Genomic DNA, 23,148 nt, shown 5'->3' with positions numbered 1-23,148 from the left:
CTTTCTATGTCAAATGCATACACTTCATTCTGCACAGTTTAAGTCAAAAATCCAAATGAGGTAAGAATAAACTAAACACATATTTGAGTGGACTTTAAATTAGCCATCTCATTAGACGGATCAAATATTGCATCTCACTGGTTATTAATGATGGATATAGAAGCATTGCAGAGCATGGATAAAAAGTAATTGAAAGAAGAAATGGAATTATTTATTTCTTTGATATTTGTAGGCCTATCATTTGGATAATAATAACAACTTTTCATTCTATTGTTGTTGTAACCTTCATGTCTTTGGTTAGCACTGTATGGAATGACCTCATAGCCTTTACAAAAATGTCAACTGGGTTACTATGAGAAAAGGACATTTTTGACTGGCGGTCAAACAATCAATCAAACGTTTTCTACAGAAGCTTGGTTCTACTGAAAAGCGTGTTATAATTATGCTAAGCTAAATACCAAAGTTATATAATCAATAATAACATAACAAAAAATGTAAATAAAGATACAAAAAATAATGGGGGGAAAAACATCCAAAACAATATTTACACATAGTACAAAAATAAAATGAAACATGTGTGGGTGTTTGTAGTTTTGACACTGACCTCTAAAGGACTACAACTCCCAGGCTGGAGGACGGCCCTTCACGTCGAGCGCACGAGCCTCGCAGCGCAACAGCAGCAGCTGGTGCAGCCGAGGAGGACGTTACTTTGTTACAGCGGAGCTACCGGGAGAGAAAACGACGGAGCAAAACCTCTCGGAAAAGTGTAAACAGTTTGCTCAACCAAACGCCTGTTGCCCGGAATTAGGCGATGGCAGCTGTTTTATGAAATTGCCAGTGGATTTGAACGTTGCCTTTTTGCCGGAAAAAAAAAGGTCTTTCTCAAAGTTGAGCCGAAGAGGAGTTCAGGATGTCGGGCTGAGACAAAGGGGTCTGGGGGGCATTCCCGTCGGAGCGGTGAGTGGCACATGTAATAACCTCCGAGATGAAAGGTTGACCAGTTTGCAGCCGTGTAGGAGAAATTAGCTAGGTGTTTAGGGTTTAGTTTTATCGCAGTGTGTTGTTTTTGTTTTAACGAGGCGAGTAGGCTATTTGTGTGCTCTGTGGGCAGTTAACTTGTGTAGCCACTGTTTGGCCGCTGTCTCGTGGTGAAGACGCTTTTTAGCTAAATGGTAACCAAAGTGTGAGATTTGTAGTTAGCCTATTTGTCGTTGGAAGTGAACAACCACGAGGACATTGGCATTAGTGAAAGGCGGCTATGATTCATTTGACCTACAGCGTGGTCGAGCGGGCATTTAACTGAGCCATTTAAATTTCCGAGCAGAGAAAATGGCCTATGCAGGGAAAGAGACCTCTGCTGTGGGATTAGTAAGGTGTCCAAAAACTTTATCAGAACGACTGTATTTCTCAACAGATGACTACTTTTGATCGCATTGTTTTAGTTGTCAGTACAAACACAAGCATCTGGCTAGTTGATTTAATCATATAATCCATTTAAATAAGAAAATGTGTAAACTAACTTTAATTTAACTTCACCCTCTCTTGTATCAGATGGTTGTTTTGAAAACTATACATTGTTCAGTTATTCTCGCCACTCTCAGCCCAGCATGCCGCCCACATCTCAAAGTTTCTGAACTTCGTCTAATTTTGGGCACGTGTCTTGGCAGGTAAAACTTGATTCTTGAAACCTCTTCTGGATGGGAAAGATGGAGAGGGAGTTGCAATGGTGGAAAGGACAGCTAGCTGCAGATATCCATCAATCGCTCCGCATCAAGGTGAGTCTGTTATTATGAAGCACTTGTTTATTTTGATGGGAATCTGTTGTTTTGTTGACAGTAAACCTGTTTTGATTGTGACTGTTTAACAAAGCCTGACCTTTACATTGAGAAACCACTAAGTCTGGGTAGCTTTTTCATCCTCCAACAACCTGAGAATAACTGTGTGTTGCACTCTATAGTATGATTAAAACAATAGAAATAAGTAAAGCAAAAACGATCAGGCAAGTAATAACTAAGTCAATCAAAAAATAAAAAAAATGGCAAAAAAGCATTGCTTCAGTCTTTTTTTCTCTCTAGCTTATAATAAATTAAATATCTTTGGGTTTTTGACTGTTGGTCAGACAAAACAAGACGTTTGAAAAAGTCAAAATGGAACTGATGAGGGAAATGTGTAGCATTTTAAAGACCGGTAGAGGTAAGTTGCAGCCTTTTGCTGTCAATAAATTGATAAAAAATTTAGAGAAATTGTAATTTCTTTCTGACATTTTAGTGATAAAGACCAACATGCTTGCATTGATATTCCATGGCAGCATATTATACACTGCCCAATGTATTAAAAGTTGGAGAGAAATTATAATTACATGTTCCTGTTGTCTATTTTAACATGATATAAATTAGATTACATGGAGGAGTTAAGACTCATTAATTGAAAATGTCTTAATTAACCTCGAAGCGTGATCATATTTCTTCCCATGTGTCACTTTAATGGAGACATCTGTCACTCGACTGGCATCTTTGGGCTGGGACTCTGCTGCCAGCTTCACGCTGAGGGAGATGAATACAGATCAGGTTTTGGATATCGGGTGCCTGAACGTACCAGAGATTGCATATATACATGTGTAGAATGAGGACTGTAGTGGGTCAGATGTTTGTGAGTCCTACATATGTGATTCATTCATTTACACACAGTTTACTCATGCTGGACAGTGTGTGACTCAGAGTGAGACATCAATTAGACTGAGAATCTGCACGCAGTGCTGGAAACTAAACAACACACCCACTCTTTTCTCATATGCTATAATGAAAGAGAGAGAGAGATAGTCGGGTTTAATGTTAGGTTTGATTGCCCTATATCAGCTTTTTGGTAAAATCCCAAGCAACAGGCTTTACCACAGTATGACGCAATGCCCTCATTGTAAATGCTGTAAAGTTGTGCATGGTGAATTGAGAAATGCTTGAGTCTTTTAACAGATTAGATTGCATTGCTTTATTTAGGCACCTGTAGCAGCCAACATACTGTATATTTGTCTCTGTGTTTTAACACACAGAAGGTCTGTCAGACCATTTAAGAACAGCATGTTTTTCCAGCTTCTCGCTATCTTTTGATTGTGTAACTAACGACTATGGCTACAACTGATTATTTTCGTTATTGATTAATCTTTGGATTACTTCCTTGATTAATTGTTGAAGCTCTACTCACGATGCATAAAGATACGTTTTCCAGAAAGGCAATCTTTTCATTCCTCACAGGTATAAAGGCTTGATTTTTTATTTTTTTTTTTCTGCTATGATCTTACATTTTCTTCTCATCATAACAGCAGTGTGTCCTGGTGTTCCAGTACAGACTGAAGTATTTGTATTTACGGACATATGAATTTGAAAGCTCTCAGACCCTATCACAGCCTTATTATTATAACAAACGTTCAGTTATCAAATAATCATTTAAGTCATTTGTCAAGTAAAAATTTCCTAAGATTTACTTGTTCCTGCTTCTGCTGCATTTCTCTGATCTACATGGCTGTAAATTGTTATGATTTAGTGTTGGTCTACTGTTGGACAAAATAATAGGCCAGAAACTAATTATTTTCATTACAGATTATTTTCTGGATTAAACAATTTATCATTTGGTCGATAAAACATCAGAAATCAAAATACAAAATCCTTGAGGTGACGACATCATGTATTTTTTTCCCCCTGACCAACAGCCCAATACATATACTAATATATAATATTGTTTTATCAAGAAAACCTGTGAAATGTTTGCAATCTTTGCTTGAAAAAATTGTGTAAATGATTAGATTCTCAAAATAGTTTTTAAAGCTTTTGATGACTGTATGTTTTCAGACATGGGTACGCTGAAAGCACAGTAACATTTAATGGAAAGGAATGGTGAAATGAGTATCAGAGCTGTGTGTAAAAAGGCCTTCACACAGTGTTCACATTTCCGGCATGGCGCCTGCTCCCCCACTGTCTCATCCAGCCTTAATGACGTTTGCTGCAGTGGTAGTGCCCTGATGTGCGAGATAGCTGTGGTGTGTAGCATGTGGCAAATTATCAGACATGCAAATCAGGCAGAGGCAGCTGTGGAATCCTTAATTATGGTGCGGGTCCCCCACAAAGGCACCTTCTCCACCCCACACAGAACCCCCCGGAGCCCCTCCAGACTCCAGCAGCCCCCCCACCCTTCACATCCACCCCCATTCTCCTGCTGCCCTTGTACCCCCAGACAGACAGATGGACCAGAGGCTGAAGCAGTGGGAGGAGAGGAGAGTTTGGGGACTATTGGGTGGTATGGTTGGTTGTGGCACTGGGGGTGGAGTGGCTGTATGTGGATTTGGGAGGGGGTTACTGTTTATTTTAAAATTCTATTAAAGTGTCAGTCTGAGCATTATTGCTGTTTTAGTTCAGCTTAAAATTTTGTTATTTAACTTGAAAGTGTTGCTACATTTTTTTTTCCCCTCACAGCAAATTGTAATGTTTTAAATATTGAAGGTAGCATTAATTCCTTTTTAAAATATGACGCTTTTAAAGCCACATTGGAAATGTTTGAGCCAGCCGAAAGTCAGGGATGTTCCTAAACAACAGTCCGGACATGATGTGGATGTTTTCTGTATTTCCCCTCTCATATAAGGACCTCTCACTGTTTGAATTTAAGGAGATTAATCTACCAATCCTCAATCTCTTATTAAATCCAATCCAAAAGCCCTTGTTTTTACTCCGATTCACAGAGAGCAAAAAACATTTTTGAAAACAATTTTTGTTGTTGTTGATATAAGCAGCTTAAATACAGATCAAGTATGTGCTGTGAGTTTGTACGTTCAGTACTAAATGTTTGTTTCTTACTCTAAGAAACTGGAGCCTTTTGGTCTCCTGTTTTCTCTATCTGATTGTAAAGATACCCGAGGCTGATTCAATGCTAATGCCCCCAACTGTCTTCCTTCCACTTTGAAACACATGCAGTTAATTGAACATGAATAGGAGATGTGCTAGGGGTGAAACCTAATCCTATCTACTACGCAACCTCTAATGGAGGAACCATGCCCCCCCCAAACACACACACACACACACACACACACACACACACACACACACACACACACACACACACACACGACGACTACCCTCAACCCATTGCTCAGAGACTCCTGCAATGACCCAAATTAGCTCCTCTTCTTTGCAGCGATGGTGAATTAAATGAAATTGAAATGAGGCTGAAGCATAATCAAGAATTTCTGTCGGTAAATGGGGTTTTATTCCTTGAGTATTTTAGACACATCAGTTCTCCTGACGGCAGTTAAACCCAGTCAGCAGGAGACATGCACGGCTCACTATTATTATGCATATACTTAACGACCCCTAAGTTTCTTCCTGCCCCCCCGTCATTTGCGTCTCCCTTCACACCTCTTCTCTTCTCCCTCTCCAGGAGCTGAAGCTACCGGTCTACCGAGCCCACTCTCCGCAGATTGGCATGCGGCGGTACTTTGCAGACTTGTTGGCCATCCTGAGTAATCGCTACCAGCTATGTCCTACAGCGCGTCACCTAGCCGTCTACCTACTGGACTTGTTCATGGACCACTATGATGTGGCTGTCAAGCAGCTCTATGTCATCGCCCTCTCCTGTCTGCTCCTAGCTAGTAAGTCCCATTATTTTTTTTTAGCTTTCCACCTTGTCCACTACATCCATCTACATAGTTTTTTTTGTTTGACAAGAAGAAACATGATAAGGTGGTCTTTAAATAAATGTTCGCAAGACTCAGATGTGTTTAAACTCATGAATTGGAAACATAATTTCTTTCATCTAAACCTAAATCTACTACAGAGGTAACTTTACCAAGAAAATGTTTTGTGTTTCATCTTTAAAAAGTAGTGTATTTTTTTTTTCTTCCTGTAAATTTATAGAAGAAAAAAAATACTCTGCTTTTTTGCAGAAGGGCTACATTGTAAATTGTCTGTGCTAAGCGCGATACTGTTACTGTGGTTTATGCACAGATGGCACAAGGTGAAACACTTCCTGCAACAAGGCTAATTTAAGTTATGCTCAAGAGACCATGATGGTATTTTGTCTTTCAGCTCCACTTTTCAGACTGATATCATAGCCTTTGTTGACAGTTTACTGTAGCTGCAATGTTGGTTTGAAAAACACAAAACAAGGTTTCCATTGTGGGAGGATGAGTGTGTCATTGTTTTAGGAGAAACTGTTGGGGATTACTCACGTCTCTGCAGAACTACTTGTATTGATACTGGCTGCAATAACATGTCTGGGGCTGCTGTGTGTTACTTTGGTCCTATCCAGTCACTTTGAGATGAATAGTATCACACCTGCCAAGGTCCAAATGTCCTCTAATCAAATCTGTGAATTATTTTTTTTTTCTTCCCCATTTTCTACCCCTCTGTCATTGAAAATGTGATTTGTTGCAGAGGACAGCCTCCCCACTCATACAAATCCATTTTGTCTTCAGGCTAATTCTCTAATGGCACTTTTCTCTGCGATCGGCCTGATGTTTTCATATCTTGGTTGGCATAACGCTGAATAAGACATTTTAGGTTCCAATTAACTCTAAAGGGGAAACACGCAGTGAGAGGGTCAAAGTTTAAGATGAAAATATGGTCAACGCCTAAAAACTACTTCAGGGCTATTTTAATGTACACAGTGCCAAGAATACGCATTACTAAGCCTCTGTCATGATTGACAGGTCAACATGTATCCACGCCCCTAAAGCATCCCCTGCTTTATCGCCAATTTTAAAATAAATGGGACCCTAATTTACTAAATGAACATCATGCTGTATTGAAGAAGACTTGAAACTAGTTATTAAGGCAATAAAACACCTATAATAAAATGATTATTGAGGTAATAAATCAAGTGAGAAGTAGGGTCATTTTCCCATAGTCTTCTATAGAAACAGACTTATTTTTGTAGCCAGTGGAAATTAGATAGAATGCATGTTTAAGGCACTTACGCATTTGCTTCACGTTTCAGGCCCGGAAGCTTCGTTGATTATTTTTGCAATCTATGGTCACGCCATTTTACTGGGTGACATGTTAACATTATAATGGACATGAGTAGATTTTGACTCAATCACATATACGGTGTCTTGCTACAGTAAAGAAACTATTGGTGCTTAATTTGTAAAGTGGGAGGTCCCGGAGCGCAGAGCGGGGGTGGATCCGGCGACTCAAAATGGGGGTTGTAGGTAACGGAACAAAAAAAAAAAAATGACACTGCCTACATAGTTTCTCTGACTAAAAAAGCCTAAACAACGCTGTGTGTACATCAGGGCAATGTTTATTTTAATTTCACAACATGCACAGCATGGGTACAAAATGTAATATCTCTACATTCTTGATGGGCAGAAACGATTTTTGCTTGTTTGGGATCCGACTGGCCAGCGTATTTGAAAAAATTGAGCAAACTTTGTTGTCTTTTTGTCATTTTTCCCCTGAGTAAAACGAGGCTAACAGCAATCTCAACCAGCACAAGCGCATGTGTCACTTGAAGTGCCTCCCCTCCCTCTGTCTTACCCTGAAAATTCACCTCAAAACGCATCGAAAACGCAAACACAAGATTTTTGTGGAACTTCAATGGGAAATAAAGATTAACAAGACAGATAACAACATTGGACACTACACAAACAGTAATTTATTTTTTTCATTTAGGCAATTCATTTTTCATAGTGATGCAGGAGGTGCCGGATCCAATAAAAAAAAAAAGGTTCCGGATCCAACGTTGGAGGTGCCGGAACATGTTCCGGTTCAATTTAAGCCCTGGAAACTATGCATTTGTGACCAATCTTTTAAAGATTTACATCTCTAGTAGTAGCGTACGGGAGGAGCTTGGAGCTGACAGGATAGGGAGGGTGGAAAGTATTGACAGACGTACTAAGGAAATGGGATTTGTTAACAAAAATGTAAATAACTACATACAACCCAGAGTACAAAAGTCCTCCTGTTGACATTATACATGACTGTTCATTAGATATCCTTACAACCAGTCTTATCCTTAAAATTGCTGTCTGGCTGAAGATATACTTGGTGATTGCTCAGTGCAGCTTTAAAACATTCTAGTTAGAGTTTTGGATTTAAATTTCTTTTTAAGACGGACGACTGCCTGATGTTATTCTTTGCTTTGCTTGTCAGTGTTTCTGCAGAAGTGAACTAGTAACCAACAATAATGATTCTCTGCTGTGAAATATAAAATTGTGTCTTTGTGTGTGTTCTGTGTAAAGCAGGTATGTAAATCATTCAGGTTGTGGTAGTTATTAGTGTCTCTCTCTGTCTGTCTTGTGATTAACAGACTGTGAGGTTTTCTGTACATTAGCGCAGCCCTTGGCATCATGGGTAATTAGACTAATGATGCCGTCTAAATGGGAGTCTGGAATAGGTCCCGCTCACTTGGGAGGGCTCTGTGTATGCATGCATGCGTGTGTATGCGTCGTCGCGCACAGGCCATCTTTGCAATCAAGAGGAGTCTCTGTGGTGGGATAAATTTGAATATGAGACTTGAAAGAGGTTTTATTTAAAAGCAATCTCACAAGAATCCAAGAATAGCTTTGACAGTTTGTTCATCGAGCGTTATAAATATTATAAAGCCAAACTGGACAGAGTTTCTTCTTCTGTTCTCTAATAGATTAATCTGGGTTTCTATTGAATCTTGTGATTGTGGCTCAGTTAGTCAGGCTCTCTTCTCTTCTCTTCTGCCTCTGACTTCTCCAGGACTCTAGGGAGTCTCCGCCATGATTGATGAAGGCTTGAAAGGGCGTTTGATTCAAAGTTGTCTTGGGTTTTTATCTGTCCTGAGGTGCTTTGGAATCTGGCCTAGTTATTGAACAGCCTCCCCAGGTCCCACTGCCTGCCTGACAGGCACATACATTGTCTTTCTTTAAGCAAATTCTAGTTTCTGCACTTGGTTAATTAATCACTACCTTTTTTGTGCCTCTCAGCAGTCAATGCTTAATCCTGTTACTCTTTTGTGTGTGTGTGTTGTGTGTGTGTGTTTTTCAGGGATGAGCTCTTTATTTGCAAGAATGAGATAATGGTCAGTTTTTCAGTTGACTGCTGGGAGCTTATTTAGAGACCCTACATTATTCCAGAAAATCCAATTAATCCAAGAAACCAAAATAATGTGAATTTCAGTGAAGATAGACTATTTGTGTACTGCATATTTCTATTTAAATCAGTCTACATCCCCAAACTTAGTTTCTATTGTGTTACATTCCACGAAGTCCTGCAGTGATCACATCCGTCTTCTTGGCAGGTCTTGGTCCCTGAAGTCAGAGCTCTGCATACTGCAGCTATTTGTTATGGTAAATGACATCATGGACGTGCCTCTGTTGCCAGCTAGTAAACATGGTCACAATGTTTTATTCTCCATTTATATATTTATAGTTAAGTTTGTTGTTTGTCACTTGATCATTCGATGTTTGGTGTATTTCTGCAGCAAGTTTTTGTTGAAACTTGATTTAATCTATTTTGTTCAGTAATGGGTCTCTGAACAAAAAAAGCATCCTGTAAAACGCACAAGAAGCTCAGTTATATTGACAACGCAGTGCACTTAAATAGGCCTCGGAGCCCGGGGGTTGGGAGGAACTGTGTGCTAAGGGGCACCTGCCATATGCTCTCCGACTCAGGCCTCAAACAAAAGCCCATCGTTGCAAGCAGGACAGCCAGCCAGGCTACCAGACCCTTCCCAGAGAGGGGGAGGGGCGCAGAGGCTGAGGGGTGGAGGTTGGTGTGTATTCAGGCTTGTGTGTGTGTGTGTGTGTGTGTGTGTGTGTATATGGTAGAGATTTGCTGTAAGCTAATATTGCTAAATGAGGAGATGGTCGCTGTAAGTAAGATTCACATTGAAATAAATCCATTAGAGAATTTCCCACTGAAAAGGGCACTGCTTTACACCAACCATTTAACCGACTGGGCTCTGGCGGTGTCCTTTTACCTTTCGCTGCTGGCTCTGTTTTCTCTTCGTTCTCTCACCTTGTCAGGGACAGCCAGTCCTGGGACAGGGCAGCCAGTAAAAGCCGTCCCACATCCCTGGGGGGTTTGGGAAATGAGTGGAGCGATACTTCAAAGGCAGGTCGGCTGCTGATGTTAAACAGGGTAGAAAGGGAGGGAGAGGTGGTGGCCTGCAAAATGGGACATGTTAGAACTGAACCACCCAGCAGGGTGCCCTGAAATGTATATTAATGGGGAACCCACTTCCCCTTTTATCCCTCTCAGAGGTTTGACAATAATTTCGATTGAACTGTTGTCATGTGGGGCTCTTATAATTAAAGAAATTATGTAAAGATGCGTTTGAAAAAGTTAATATTATTCATTACCATTAGATGCTACCAAGGCACCAGTTCACCTTTAGTGTTCATATGAGCGCTGGTGTGTAATTGAAATGTACGACTGTTTGAATTAAGTCATATTTCGTGTTTTGTTGTGTAATGCCTGAGTCTCTGTTTGCCCACACAATCCCTGTGTCAGCCCTTCTCACCCATACGCCAAGTCGTTGGATACCCCCAAAACACAACGCACGCACGCACACATAAATACACAGGGCTGGGTTTCTAATTTTCCTTGGTCACCCAGGCATTAGCATCAGGGGTCAAGGGTCAGCCCGGGTCTACATTGTGAGAGCTGTTGGGGCCAGGGGTGGCAACATGGAGATTCTGTGATGGTGCTGTGAACAATTTCACACTCCCAATGAAAGATGAACCAGCATATAAAAGGAGTTTAAACAGCAGAGGAAATTCCTCCATGGCTGTCAAGTCGAGGAGAAAAAGAAGTAAACAATGAGGAAGAAAATGAAGCTGGCCTTAAGTGTTTTTTTCCACTTAACTCTTTATTAGCAATATGGTGTCTACGTTAAATGATAACAGTAGGTGACATAAAAATCAGTTTTAAAAAAAAACCTTCACTTTTTTTATTTTATTTTCACATATTGGATTAATTTGTAGCGCCACTACAATGTGCCCATTTGAGTCTTGTATTATGTCTTTCTTTTCTTTCTTTTTTCAATTTTGCTTCCAGTTAAGATTCTTGTTTCATGAAATGTTAACTTTTCCAATGGAAAAAATGGATTCCACAATTACCAGCCACTGGTCCTGTGTTATGGGGGGTAATCCAAACTGTGCGAAAGCATAACATTGATTGTGGTCACCTTACATTTACATTTTAATGGAACTTAACTATTTGGAGGACTGATCAAAATGGACTAGAATTGCATGACGTCTTCAAAATGAAGAGCGACATAAATGGAGGCCTTTGTCTCTGTGTGAGAATGCAGCTCTCAGGTTTCCTGCCCCTATCACTCTAAATCCCTCCCCACCTCCACCTCTTCCCCAAACAGCATACCTGGGAGGAGGCCCTGCATCCTGACCGTACCTATCCCTAACCCCTGACCTCTTAACTTCTCCCTGTTTGTTTGACCTTTTCTCATCATCACCGTCACCTGCGGGTGCTGTTAGAAAGGATAGTTGTCCTTTCAGTTGCAGTGTATGGAAAGGTAGTTGGTGTAGATGAAAAGGAAGGCTGTTTTTCTTCTTCTTCGTCTCTTTCCTGCACACTGACTTAAGATAGGATCATTTAGCCGCCTGCATTCCAGGTAGGCTGAACTCACTGGAGAGGAATGCACAGTCTTCTCTCAGGCCACATTCACACTGATAACAGCAAAATGGTACAAGAGGCTGGATTGGTGTTTTTGGTACAAAGATCAAACATAATCAGGAAGTTTAATTGCTTACCAAACACTGATACGCTGAATGAGGGTTTATATTTGGGAAAAAGTGTCCTGTAGTTTTTGTTCTTCAAACTTAAGTATTGAATAGAATTGTGTTGCTTTCAGTACAGGACGTCTTATCACTACAGCTGAAACACCGAGTGGATAATTGGTTAGGTTATCTACAGAAAATTTACCAAGTTTTTTTTTTTTTTTTTTTTTTTTTTAAGTATTCTTTCAGGTTCTCAAATGTGAATATTTGCTGGGTTTCTTGGTGATAGTACATTTTTAATGTGTTTTGGAGTGTTTGTCTGACAAAACAAGCAATTTTAAGATTTCACCTTGAGCTCTAGGCAAATGTGATGTGTAATTTCATTATTTCTTCACAAGTTAGACCAAATAGTGAATTGATCAAATAGGAATATAATTGACAGGTCAATGCATAATGTATCTAATAGGTAGTTGCAGCCCCAATTAGCACTTTTATCTAACATTGGGTTGTGCTGCAGATAAAGTGAAACCAGGATCAACTTTTTCCCTCTACTGCCCTGTGTTTTATGCTGGAGCCCTCTGTGGTGACACCGTTGCTGTGCTAACTCATTTGAGTGAGATCACTGTTTTGTCATACAGGCTGTGATGCACACAGGAGTTCTTTTTATAGTAAGTCAAACCGGTTTGTGGCTCTAATCATACTGTACTAGGTCCTTCTGAAGTTGCTTTGTTTTTTTTCTTTTTTCTTTTCAAAAGCTTTTGGGCATCCCATGTCTCATGTGCCTGGTCACCCACAGTAGTAAACCAGAGGAGTAATCACAGAGCACAATGGAGAAGAGATTGACTTGCTCGGTGTCTCTCAAGATCAAAGAGGCCGGGGTTGTGTGGAGATTGGGGGCCTTGATGGTGTTTTATGGCAGCGTCTGTGTGGACATAGCAGTCTAGTAGCAGCGAGAGCCCTGATCCAGAGGATATGAGGTTGAAAGAATGGGGCAAGTGTGGACTGGGCTGTGGAACAGCCCTGGTGGGTGTAATCAGCCCTGTTTCACAGTGCTTCCTGTTCTGCTGGAGAGATCCCATTATTGCCTCTCTGCTAATTAACCCTCTGGCCTACTGGGCTGCAGATCCCCCACACCCCTCCCATCATGCTCTCTCAACCATTCCCTCTCTCTTCCTCTCTCCTGCCCTGCTTAATGGTGGGTCGCAACATTAGTGGTAAAACTCGCACTCGGTAGGAAGACACCCCTCTCACTGGGACATGGGCATAAAGAGGTAAATGAGGTCCATGAAAGACACCGCAGACAATTGATGCTTGGAGTATCCACTTATAACTCCAGCTCAGAAAAGCCAATAAAAACCCTACTTTTAATGTTTGGTTGCCATGGTTTCAGATTAGAGGCGAAAATAAACAACAGAAGTGTTGTTGTGATTTCCAACTGGAGGCATATTTTGACAAACTAAAAGATTCTACCCAGTGGATAAAATGGCAACTAATTATTCAACGACTAAGTGGCACTTTTGTTTTCGCCTGGTTTGTGAAAGACTTTTGGGGTTTACGGGTCCTAAATAAATAAATAAAGCTGCCTTCCTTAAGGACAGTTTTTACATTTTTTATTTATAAAAAAAAATTAATACCATATCTATGTCTAAAAAGTTTGAGCAGATAATAAATAAAAAAACACGCAAAGGCTTAAAGACAAAACTTGGGGACCAACTCCAATCATTGAATCTGAGAAAAGTAATTTGGTTAGTTTTGACGCTATGTATGATATCCATACTTTCTGTACAGCTGATGTTAGATAAATCAGTCGGGTCATATCAGTTTATTGCACATATATCAGTATCGTCGTACAGAAATGCCAAAGATATGTTTCTGGACATTTAGAAACTTTTGCCATTACATAGTTTGTCCACCAGACAGCACTAATAAATTTTTTTTTCCAACTGTAAAATGTCCCACTCTGTACATCTCAATGAGTAATAATACTTTACTTTGCATCACCATTTTTAGCAATTATAAACAGTAAACACTTAATGAATGATTTATAACATACTACAGTGTTGTTGTAAAAGGTAATGAGGAAAGGTGTTTATTAATGTAAAGTATTTGTCAGCAATTTAAAAAATAGTTCATTCGCTAAACTGGATTTGGAAAAGCCTTTGCAGAATAAGTTGACGTAGCAAACGTTCAACTCACGTGCGCAATCAGCTGCTTCACTGTCGGCGTCTAGTCTGAAATTCCCATAATGTGTCTTTGTCTCTGAATATCAGGAGACATGACCAATACTAGCTGAAGAGAAGAACAATTAAAACTTACCAAATCAAAACAAATTCCTGAAGAACACTCCATTTCTCTCCACTGGCCTATACAGATTAGATTACCAAGGTGACTTGTTTTGTTTCTGGTCTGCAACCTCTACTTCTACTGTGTTTACTGGCGGATTACAGCCATGCATAGCCTATAGCGCCAACTTCTAAAATTTCTTTTCCTTCTTTGCAACATTTTAAAAGTTCACTTAGCTTCGCTTGACAATTGAATGTAAATAGCTGGTGTAACCTTGTCAACAATGGTTGTCAAATGTTTTATCTAAAAACATTACTATCATTGTTGTGTTCTCAAATATTTATATCCGCCTAAAAAATCCAGAAATGGCCGAGCTATAATTATCAGTTACCTTGTAAGTCTACTAGTCCCCACATCGTCCTACTAAAAGCTGTGTGTAGTTAAGGCACATGCTTTTTAGAGGTAACCTGACCCCTTCTCGCCCTCATTCTTTAAATTTGAGCAGAGGAGGCCTGTTGGACCCTTGGATTAAAGGCAAAGTCACCCCCTTTCATTGGTCACATGGACCCCTGAGGCCTCGGGGCTGTTGCCATGGAAAGGAGGATATCTTGGGATGGGGAGGGGGCTCACCATAATGGCACTGCTGTAATGTCTGGAGTGAGTGAGGGAAACAGAAAAACAGGGATTGAGCTGACTGTTTGTTTCATAGAAAGTGTCAGACTTGTATAATCCACAGTAAGTGGCCCTACACTCAGTAAGCCTAGAGTGATTTCTCCCTGTTAGTGTAATAGCTTAGCTTTATAGCCAGATGTTCAGTAGTAGTTGATTTAATTGCTAATGCTTAGCAGGCGCTTGTTAGGTTTTGTGCGAAGCTGGATTAAAGCTCTTTAGTGCTGACCAAAAACCTGCTCCATGTGGCTACAGATGATGATGATATTCATTGTATCATTGTATAGATCTATCAAGATGGTTTGAACTTTGGCTCTGAACAAGACACTATTTTCTGTTGAAATGTTCCTTGCTCCTTTTTGTTTTTTCTAAAGCTAGTTCATCTATTTCAGGGGATGTTTTTAATATAATAATCCTTGAAAGAGATAAAGTTCTACAGGTGGTTGACAATTTGGCTAATTGACACAATTGTTAGTAAGTGTGACCCAAGTGGCTTTGATTTCCAAAAATAGTCTTACCAATAAATTTGCTGCAATTATCGATTTATTTTTTTGAATAATCCATTAATTGTGTATAAAATGTCAGTGAAAATGCCTATCGCAATTTCCCAGAGCCCAAGGTGACGGGAAACATTTGGACTTTTTTTGTACGACCAATAGTATAAAACCCCCAATTTTTCACTTTTTAAAGATGTACAAACGGACACATTTAAGGAACTGGAATGTGTGCCATTTTTGCTTGATAATTGACCTAAATAATAAATTGCATATAAAAAAAATTTTTTGGTGTATTGTCGGATTGTTTTAGCTCTGCAAAAATAACATTTTCATGGGAATGGGAAGTCTGTCTTTTCTTGTCTCCTCAAACTGTCAATTATATATGAATTGCACTAATCACTTTTAGTAACCTCACTGCATCTTTTCCTTTCTTCGCAGGTAAATTTGAGGAGAAGGAGGACCGGGTTCCCAAACTGGAGCAGCTGAACTCTCTGGGATTTATGTGCAGCCTGAACCTGGTTCTCAACAAGAAGGATCTGATCAAAATGGAGCTTCTGCTCCTCGAGACCTTTGGCTGGAACCTGTGCATGCCCACACCTGCCCACTTTATTGACTACTACCTCCATGCCTCGGTGCAGGAGGGCGACCTATACAACGGCTGGCCCCTCTCCTCCCTCTCCAAGACCAAGGCTTTCATGGATAAATACACTCACTATTTTCTGGAAGTCTCTTTGCAAGGTGGGTTTACGAGGAGAAAGGTGAACTGGACTTTGCTTCATTGTTTGTTCCAGAGGTGTTGGACAGGAATTTATTAGCTTGGTGGTGTAAGTTGGATCAAATAATTTACGAAACTTGTCTCTGGGTTCTTCTAGACCACGCCTTCCTGAGTTTCCGACCATCCCAGGTTGCTGCTGCATGTGTGGCAGCATCTCGTATTTGCCTTCAGATTTCCCCAAGCTGGACGACTGCTCTGCATCTACTAACAGGCTACACCTGGGACCACCTCACCCAGTGCATTGAGCTCATGCTGCTGTAAGTCACGCACGCACACGAACGACACACACACACACACACACACACACACACACACACACACACACACACACACACACACACACTCAAAAGCACACTCAAGTAGAGAGAAAAGTTCTAACATAAACCAGGCTGGCAGACACACCTCTTGAAGTGTAGTGGGCAACTCAAGGTAGATGACATTAAGGCCCCTAACTCTCTATGGTTTTGGTTGCCATGGTTTTGGATTATAAAATAGCTGTGCTTAAACCAGTGGAGGCTTATGTTTGTATCATCTGACAAACCCGTCCATCTGATAATCCCAGTTAATTAGCCTCAGTGCTGTGTAATTTGATAACTGTAATTAAGTTGCACATTTTTTGGTCAGCGGCTGTGTGTTTATTTGTGTGCATGTTTAAGTGTAGTTGTTTGCACATGTTCACACTAATTGTGTGGGAATAAAAAGGATTGGTACGGACCAATCTCTGCGTGCGATTTACAAAGATACTTTGAGATTTCACATGAACAACGGTTAAAGTTACTCAGGCTACCGAAGATACCATAATTCCTCCGTTCAATTAGACCTTAGCGACACACCCCAAGCTTCCATCCTTAACAAACAGCCATGTATATGGGCTCTTCCAGTCTCTCCACTGCTGGCTGTTCCAATTTAACGGGGGAGAGAGGAGCAAGAGGGGTAAGGATCATCTTCAGCCAGAGAGGACATTATTTCTTCAGCTTCTTCTTGCGTTGTCACCCCGGTGGGAGATGTGCTAACAGGGCTTGCAGCAGGTGAATTAGTCGTGCTATTAACATCATCGCTACACAATTTCTTAGTAAAACCAAAATTAATTAAACTACCTTATTTTCTTTTTGCCATGGCTATATGATGCTTACTGCAGAATGGATTTCAAGGACTTTGCGCGCCAATTAATGGCCTCCGTTTATATTTTTTCTGCGAATCTTTGAGTTAACATGTAGCCTACTAAACAGGAGTTGAATTTGCGCCGCCACGCCTTGATGCTCATAACAAGAATAGCATGTGTAGTTATCTTTATTGAAGTGAATTAAGTTTAAATCGCGATCATGCATGAATGAATGAATGATATTTTTGCAGTTTTACACATAATAATCCACAATGATCACATTACACAAAACAGAAATTGCACGTCAAAATGACACATTGTCAATACTTTTAGAGTCCCCCATCAAGTTTTCAGGGGAGCCCATGTCTTATTAAGGGGAGCCGAGTTCCCCTGTAGTTCGCACCGTGGTTGATTAATTTCTCATCTTTTTTGACGTGTACCTTTTTTCTTTCCACAGTGCTCATGACAATGATGTTAAGGAGGCCAACAAGACCAAATCCACTCCTCCTCACCGGCCCTCCTCTCTGCAGTCTCATCCCCAGACCTCTCACCTCTCTCCAATGTCAGCCATCCAGAGACCAGCCTCTTCCTCTTCCTCCACCTCCTCCACACCACAGCTGCTCTTTCAGCCGAACGGCTTCACACACCTTTCCCAGCATTCCCCCTCCCTGTCCCAGCTGCAGGCGCTAGCTGACTCCCAGGCTTTGGGGCCTGTGGTGAACATGTCTCAGGACTTCCTTCAGAGCCACAGGATGGGTCTCCTAACAGCGGCTCCTTCCATAACTCCTGGGGTTGGGTTCCCCTCATACCCAACCCTGACCTCTGGTCTCCAGCCGGGGGCTCGTGCGCTGCCGCTCCAGGGCCCCATTTCTGTGCAGATGGCCCTCGCTGCAGAGCCGCGCCACTGTCTGAGCATGGCCTACGGTGGGGGCTACCTGGGGGCTCATCACACTTTCACAGCGGGCTGCTTTGACAGGTGACGCCAGGAGACGGAGAGAGAAGACAAACCCCTGCGGGAGTGCACTGCTATGCTTCCGACCCAATTCCCTACCCCGAATTATCATTTTACAGATCTCCTCTCTCTCTCCGTCAGCTCTGCAACTTCTTCAGCTTGTCCAACTCCCCCGTCCCTCACACAGAGACGCCTCAAACGCAAGCAGAGGTCCAAAGGCAAGACGGACCCGGTGGAAGTCATCACACTGACATGACAAATGCTCCACCACCTTGAAATACTGAGGCATTGCAAAAATGTTATTGCCATATTCTGAACTGGTTTTATAAATCTGTGTTATTATGAGACTGTCATCACTGTGAATGAGATGAAAGCAGCAGTGTGATCTAACACCCACCTCATTCAGTGCCTGTTCTCAGTCGTGTGATAACTGAGACAATTTTAGAAGTGTACAGTACACAAAGTATCTGTGATGAGGATATCTTGCTGCTTGACATGATTTATTTCTAATCCCAAAAATTGAACACATTTTTTTTTAGAGAGGAAAATTTGGCTGGTGTTTTTTCTTGAGCCACGATTTGAGAGAGAAAGAAGAAGAAATAGGCCTAGAGGCTTATCACTGCAAGCATTGACCTAACTCCTGTAGTATCTGCTGGAGCTGAAGGGCCCCTCTGGGAATTCCTCACCAGATAAACCCTCGGAGGGAACAAAGAATTAATTGTTTTGAGCACAGCAGGTGAAGTCCGCAGCTGGAACGCGTCTGCGGTGTTTCGTTTTTTTTCTTTCCTCCTCTCTGCCCTCGTCATCTCTTCTCTCCCATCTCCAAAGTCGAGCCTTGTGGCAGAGCCGTCAAACACCCGGGTGAGAATGTGTCTTTCTGGCAGCTGCAGGCTTTGTCATACTAAAGTTTTAATTTCAGTGTCCCCGGCACCACTCAAAGAATTGAACACAAACTGATGTGACTGGACCAGCATGGTGAAGGAGACGTGGACGTAGTTAGTCTATTGTACATATGAATTGCTGCTGCCTTCTTACGAACTGTTGGTTCTGTGTCTGTGTTAATGACTCCAATGTTTACATGAACCACTAAGTATCAGGGACTTGAACAAGATTACTTGAATATGATGCCATTGAAACATGCCATAGCTTTTATTTATGATGACCTGTTTCTTTCTTATTTCATTTTTGTTTGATTATAGTGTAGCTTTTTATACCAACTTAGAAACGCACCATTGATTAATTATGGTTTTCTTTGTACCTGTTCATAGAAATTGTTTATTCAGGCTCAGGATTCAGGGCTGAAACTAGCAGCCTTCTCATTATTCTGTGCTATTATGCTTTAAAGTGGATGCTATTGCAGCATCTGGGGGCTGGAATATTCCCCTTCCTCATCACTGGAACTTACTCTGCTGACAAGTCAGTAACTGAATGCATCGTAGAGGAACAACCTCGTGGTCACTGGTTTCACACATCTGTGGGCAGTCGACAGTAATTGCTTCCCAATCCCCAATCTTCCACTTCCTGTTAACGTATAAACACATCCAGATTCCCAGTGTCGGTCACAGGGGTTGCCTACTGGTTACCATGGTGATACCTTAAATGACAGTGGACCCCAGGTTCTGGGATGTTGTTGACCGAATTGGGACTGAATTAGAGGTGAAACTAAAGAATCTTCATTACTGAATTAATTGTTTTTTTGTCTTTAAAAAAAAAAAAAAAAAGATACAATAATTCAAAATGCAATGTTGTTATGTCCCACAACTCAATGTGATATATCCAAATGGCTTGTTTTATTCGACCAGCAATCCAAACCCCCAAAATATTCAGTTCACTATCACTTATGATGTACAAATGTGACAAGTATCACATTTTCCCATTTGAGAAGCTGTATCCAGAGAATTTCTTGAAAAATGACCACAGTAAAACAATTGTTTGCTGTGGATAATCTAGTCAATGAATCCACTAATCCTTGCAGCTCTACTGTGGACCCCAACTTGTGGGATGTTGTTGAATGAATTCAAACTATTTTGCTGTGGACGTTGCACATCTTAGGATGTTTTGCCTTGTCCTCCGCAGTTCTCAGATAACACTACATGACGCCCTCTGAAACAAACCATCAAACGTTTTACAGCTAGACATCCGTTGGTTTTCCTGCCACTGAAAAGGACATGAACTATACTATGCCTTTTTTGTTTGAACTTTTTATGTACAGTTTTGTTACATTTTCTTTTTACATTCCTTTTCAGTGTATTTTTAGTTAAAGCTTTTTGTGATTCTCCTGATGGATGCCGTTGGTGTGAACTAGATTTTTTGTTTTTAGAGTTCAACTTGCTCTTTTCCTCATTATTCATGAGCAACTTCTCACTGAGGTGTCAAAGGTGCAATACGTTGTTTTTCTGTTTAAACTGACCACAGCCATCACTGTCTCGTGTACACCACTGGTTCATCTTTTGTAACTTATTTTTGATAATTGTGTGATTTGACTTGCTGTAGTGTGATCTCCTCTAGAGGGCAGCGGGCTCTAAACACACAGAATATGTTGCATATTGCAGCCGCCTCCTTTGAGGGATAGATATTATTATACTGAATGCTTTTGTCTTTTAGCTAGAGATTTCTCCCTCCTGTGAAAGGTGCTGAGGTCACTCACACCAAACAACACTTGTCCAATGTAATAGTAATGAAACCACAAACTTCCAATTTATATTTTTGTATTATTTTGTACCAATTTGTAGTCTTGGTTTATGTGACACTGAATGACAGAAGGAATTCTTTAATCATAATGTGCCACGGAATAATAAACACAAGTGAACTGAGTTTCTGAGGGCTGTTTCTTCTGAGGAAGCCTGACTGAAGTGCCTGCAGCTATTAGGGAAATGACTTGCACTGCATTGCTCCAATGGGTTTAAAGGGAAGACAATGCAGCCGCTCCAGTGGTGAGCCCAGCAGGCTTTACACACAGTCTTCCAGCTGTGACCACATGCTGTCAATACAACACATCATTCATTTGTATTACTAAACCACATTAAAAGCCAGTGGTGAAATGTAAATAATATATATATTTACTCTGTTCTTCACTACATTTCAGAGAATATTATACAGATAAAATTAATTTTGATGCACAAAACCTTGGAGGGGCTTATAAAATGTGATGCATTTCTCCAGATTAAACTACCCAGCAGTATATAGGGTTGTTAAACTTAACTTGCACCAGCTACAAAACATACATTGTTTCTTACGAATGAATGATTAAATAAACTTGATCTATTCTGCTGTACAATTAGTTCTTTTACTTTAATTATATTTTTCTTATAATACTTGACCACTTTTACCTACTGTACTACTGAAGTATTGTTATAGTGTGGTATTGCAACTTTTACTGAAGTCAGATGTACTTGCACAATCTACCACTGACTAAAGCACACTCTGTATTTGAGGTCAAATCAAAAGCAAATATTAAATGTCTCATTTCCACACTCGTAGCCATGGGTGGAATAGAATTTCCATGTGCAATACTACTTTTCAAGCTGCAGACAGTTATTGTTCAGTATTTGAGAGACGAGTTCAGTCTCTCTTCTGCTTCTGAACTCCGCTCAGCCAGAGCTTTCTGTCAAATGGCATTTTGATCTATAGAAATCTATTCAGTGATGGGGCTCTCTCTCACACATGAGACATTATACTTGAGTATAATGCTTGCAAATTGTCCGCCTTCTCGTGTTGGACAGTACTGTGGACTGTGGACATTTTTGAGCCTCAGCTCTGTTCTCTCAAACACCGCAGAATACTGCAGAATTTAATTATGAAACTTGGTAGTTTCATATCATTTGTATCATTATTTGGTAGTCTTTTTCCTGAGTCACAAATCTGGAACGCAACCATGTGCAAATGCTTACACATATCAGCTCACAGATCTTTAATTAGCATTTAGTTAAATGACAAAAGATGTGGAAAATACTCTACTTAAGCCTGATGAAAATGTAATTAACTTGGCATACAGATTAAAGAGCAATCAGTATTTTGCACACTCTTCATTGCATATTTTTAACATTTTGTAAAAAAAGTGTGCATTGATGTTGAGATTGAAGGGGATTTTTTACAAGATCTCCAATGTTAAGTGGCCCGTCTGTAAGGGGAGGGGGAGGGGGTGAAAACAGGGGAGTCACTTTGATAAAAGATCAATCTCAAAGTCTCCTGTAAGCTTGGGTGGGGGGTCTCAAGAAGCTGCTGGCTTCCTTTTATGTGTCTTCAAGGAAGAATTTGGAAAAGGGTCGGTTGGGGGTGCAGAAAGGGCTACTCACCTTATGTTTTGGGGGGGTGGGGGTTGCAGTATATTTACTTCAAACTTACAATATAAAATATAATCAGCATTGTGCTTATATATTGCAAATTCCTAAATTAATTTGTGTTTAATCAAATGACCACACAGCAAATATAAGAATCTGGAAGTATTCTGGCCTAGAAAAAGTGTTTATAATGCAGAAAGTGTCAGGGGACTAGGAGGTTAAAAGAGGCCCAGCAGTTCATTTTATCCAGCCTCACTTTATCATTATTTTTCTTACATTTACATGTTACACAAATGTTTCTGTCCACTTCCTCAATAAACTGGAAACTTTGCATACTTATCCAGGTTAAAAACCAAAGGTGATCGAGCCTTTTCAGTGGCTGCTCCAAACCTCTTGAATATGAATCTACCTATTCATGTAAGAACAGCTCGGACCGTTGAAACGTTCAAGTCCATGCTTATGGTGCGTTCTTTTTGTCTTGTAATCGCGACTAGTAGCTCGACCATGTCGAAAAACAAATAACCGCGGGTTGTTGCGTTCTTTTTGTTACACAATACTACGAGTCGGAGAAAAGATGGATTTTTGTAACATTTTTTGTAACATTTAGGATTCTATTTACCCAGTTATTGACATTTACACAAATATATTTCACAGTTTGATACAGTTTTGATTAACGTTAACGTTAGGCTACTGCTCTGCTTATTGTCATAGCAACCGAGCGTCTCTAGCCAATTTCAGCTGCACAAGCTACAAAATAACTAATTAGTCAGTATTTAACTCATAATAAGACTGTAGCGACATGCCTATAGGTAGCAGTATACAGTGCTATGTGTGCGAATTCTTCATGTGGTTACAACAACGACAAAAGTGCTTAAAATTGTAGAAAACCACAATGTTT

At 40.5% G+C, this 23,148-nt stretch overlaps 1 protein-coding gene across 1 annotated transcript; it reads left to right on the top strand.

Annotated features, from left to right (window-relative positions):
- Positions 1 to 671: 671 nt before the first annotated feature.
- ccnjl (cyclin J-like) lies at positions 672 to 20,784 on the top strand. The gene is made up of 6 exons (XM_028590082.1): positions 672 to 957; positions 1,668 to 1,775; positions 5,422 to 5,632; positions 15,580 to 15,879; positions 16,014 to 16,173; positions 17,476 to 20,784. The coding sequence occupies exons 2-6, from the start codon at positions 1,698 to 1,700 to the stop codon at positions 17,996 to 17,998; spliced, it is 1,272 nt and encodes a 423-aa protein (XP_028445883.1). The 5' UTR covers positions 672 to 957; positions 1,668 to 1,697; the 3' UTR covers positions 17,999 to 20,784.
- The last annotated feature ends 2,364 nt before the right edge of the window (positions 20,785 to 23,148 follow it).

This window comes from Perca flavescens, chromosome 10 (genome assembly GCF_004354835.1).
Source record: "Perca flavescens isolate YP-PL-M2 chromosome 10, PFLA_1.0, whole genome shotgun sequence".
NCBI lineage: Eukaryota > Metazoa > Chordata > Actinopteri > Perciformes > Percidae > Perca > Perca flavescens.
The sequence above is the reverse complement of the archived record's forward strand: the minus strand, read 5'-3'. Positions and strand labels throughout refer to the sequence as shown.

Excerpts from the sequence above, each read along its gene's own strand:
- ccnjl (XM_028590082.1), top strand. The coding sequence starts at position 1,698 with ATGGGAAAGATGGAGAGGGAGTTGCAATGGTGGAAAGGACAGCTAGCT. Across the intron at positions 1,776-5,421 it reads ATCAATCGCTCCGCATCAAG|GAGCTGAAGCTACCGGTCTA; the intron begins GTGAGTCTGTTA and ends CTCCCTCTCCAG. Across the intron at positions 5,633-15,579 it reads CTCCTGTCTGCTCCTAGCTA|GTAAATTTGAGGAGAAGGAG; the intron begins GTAAGTCCCATT and ends CTTTCTTCGCAG.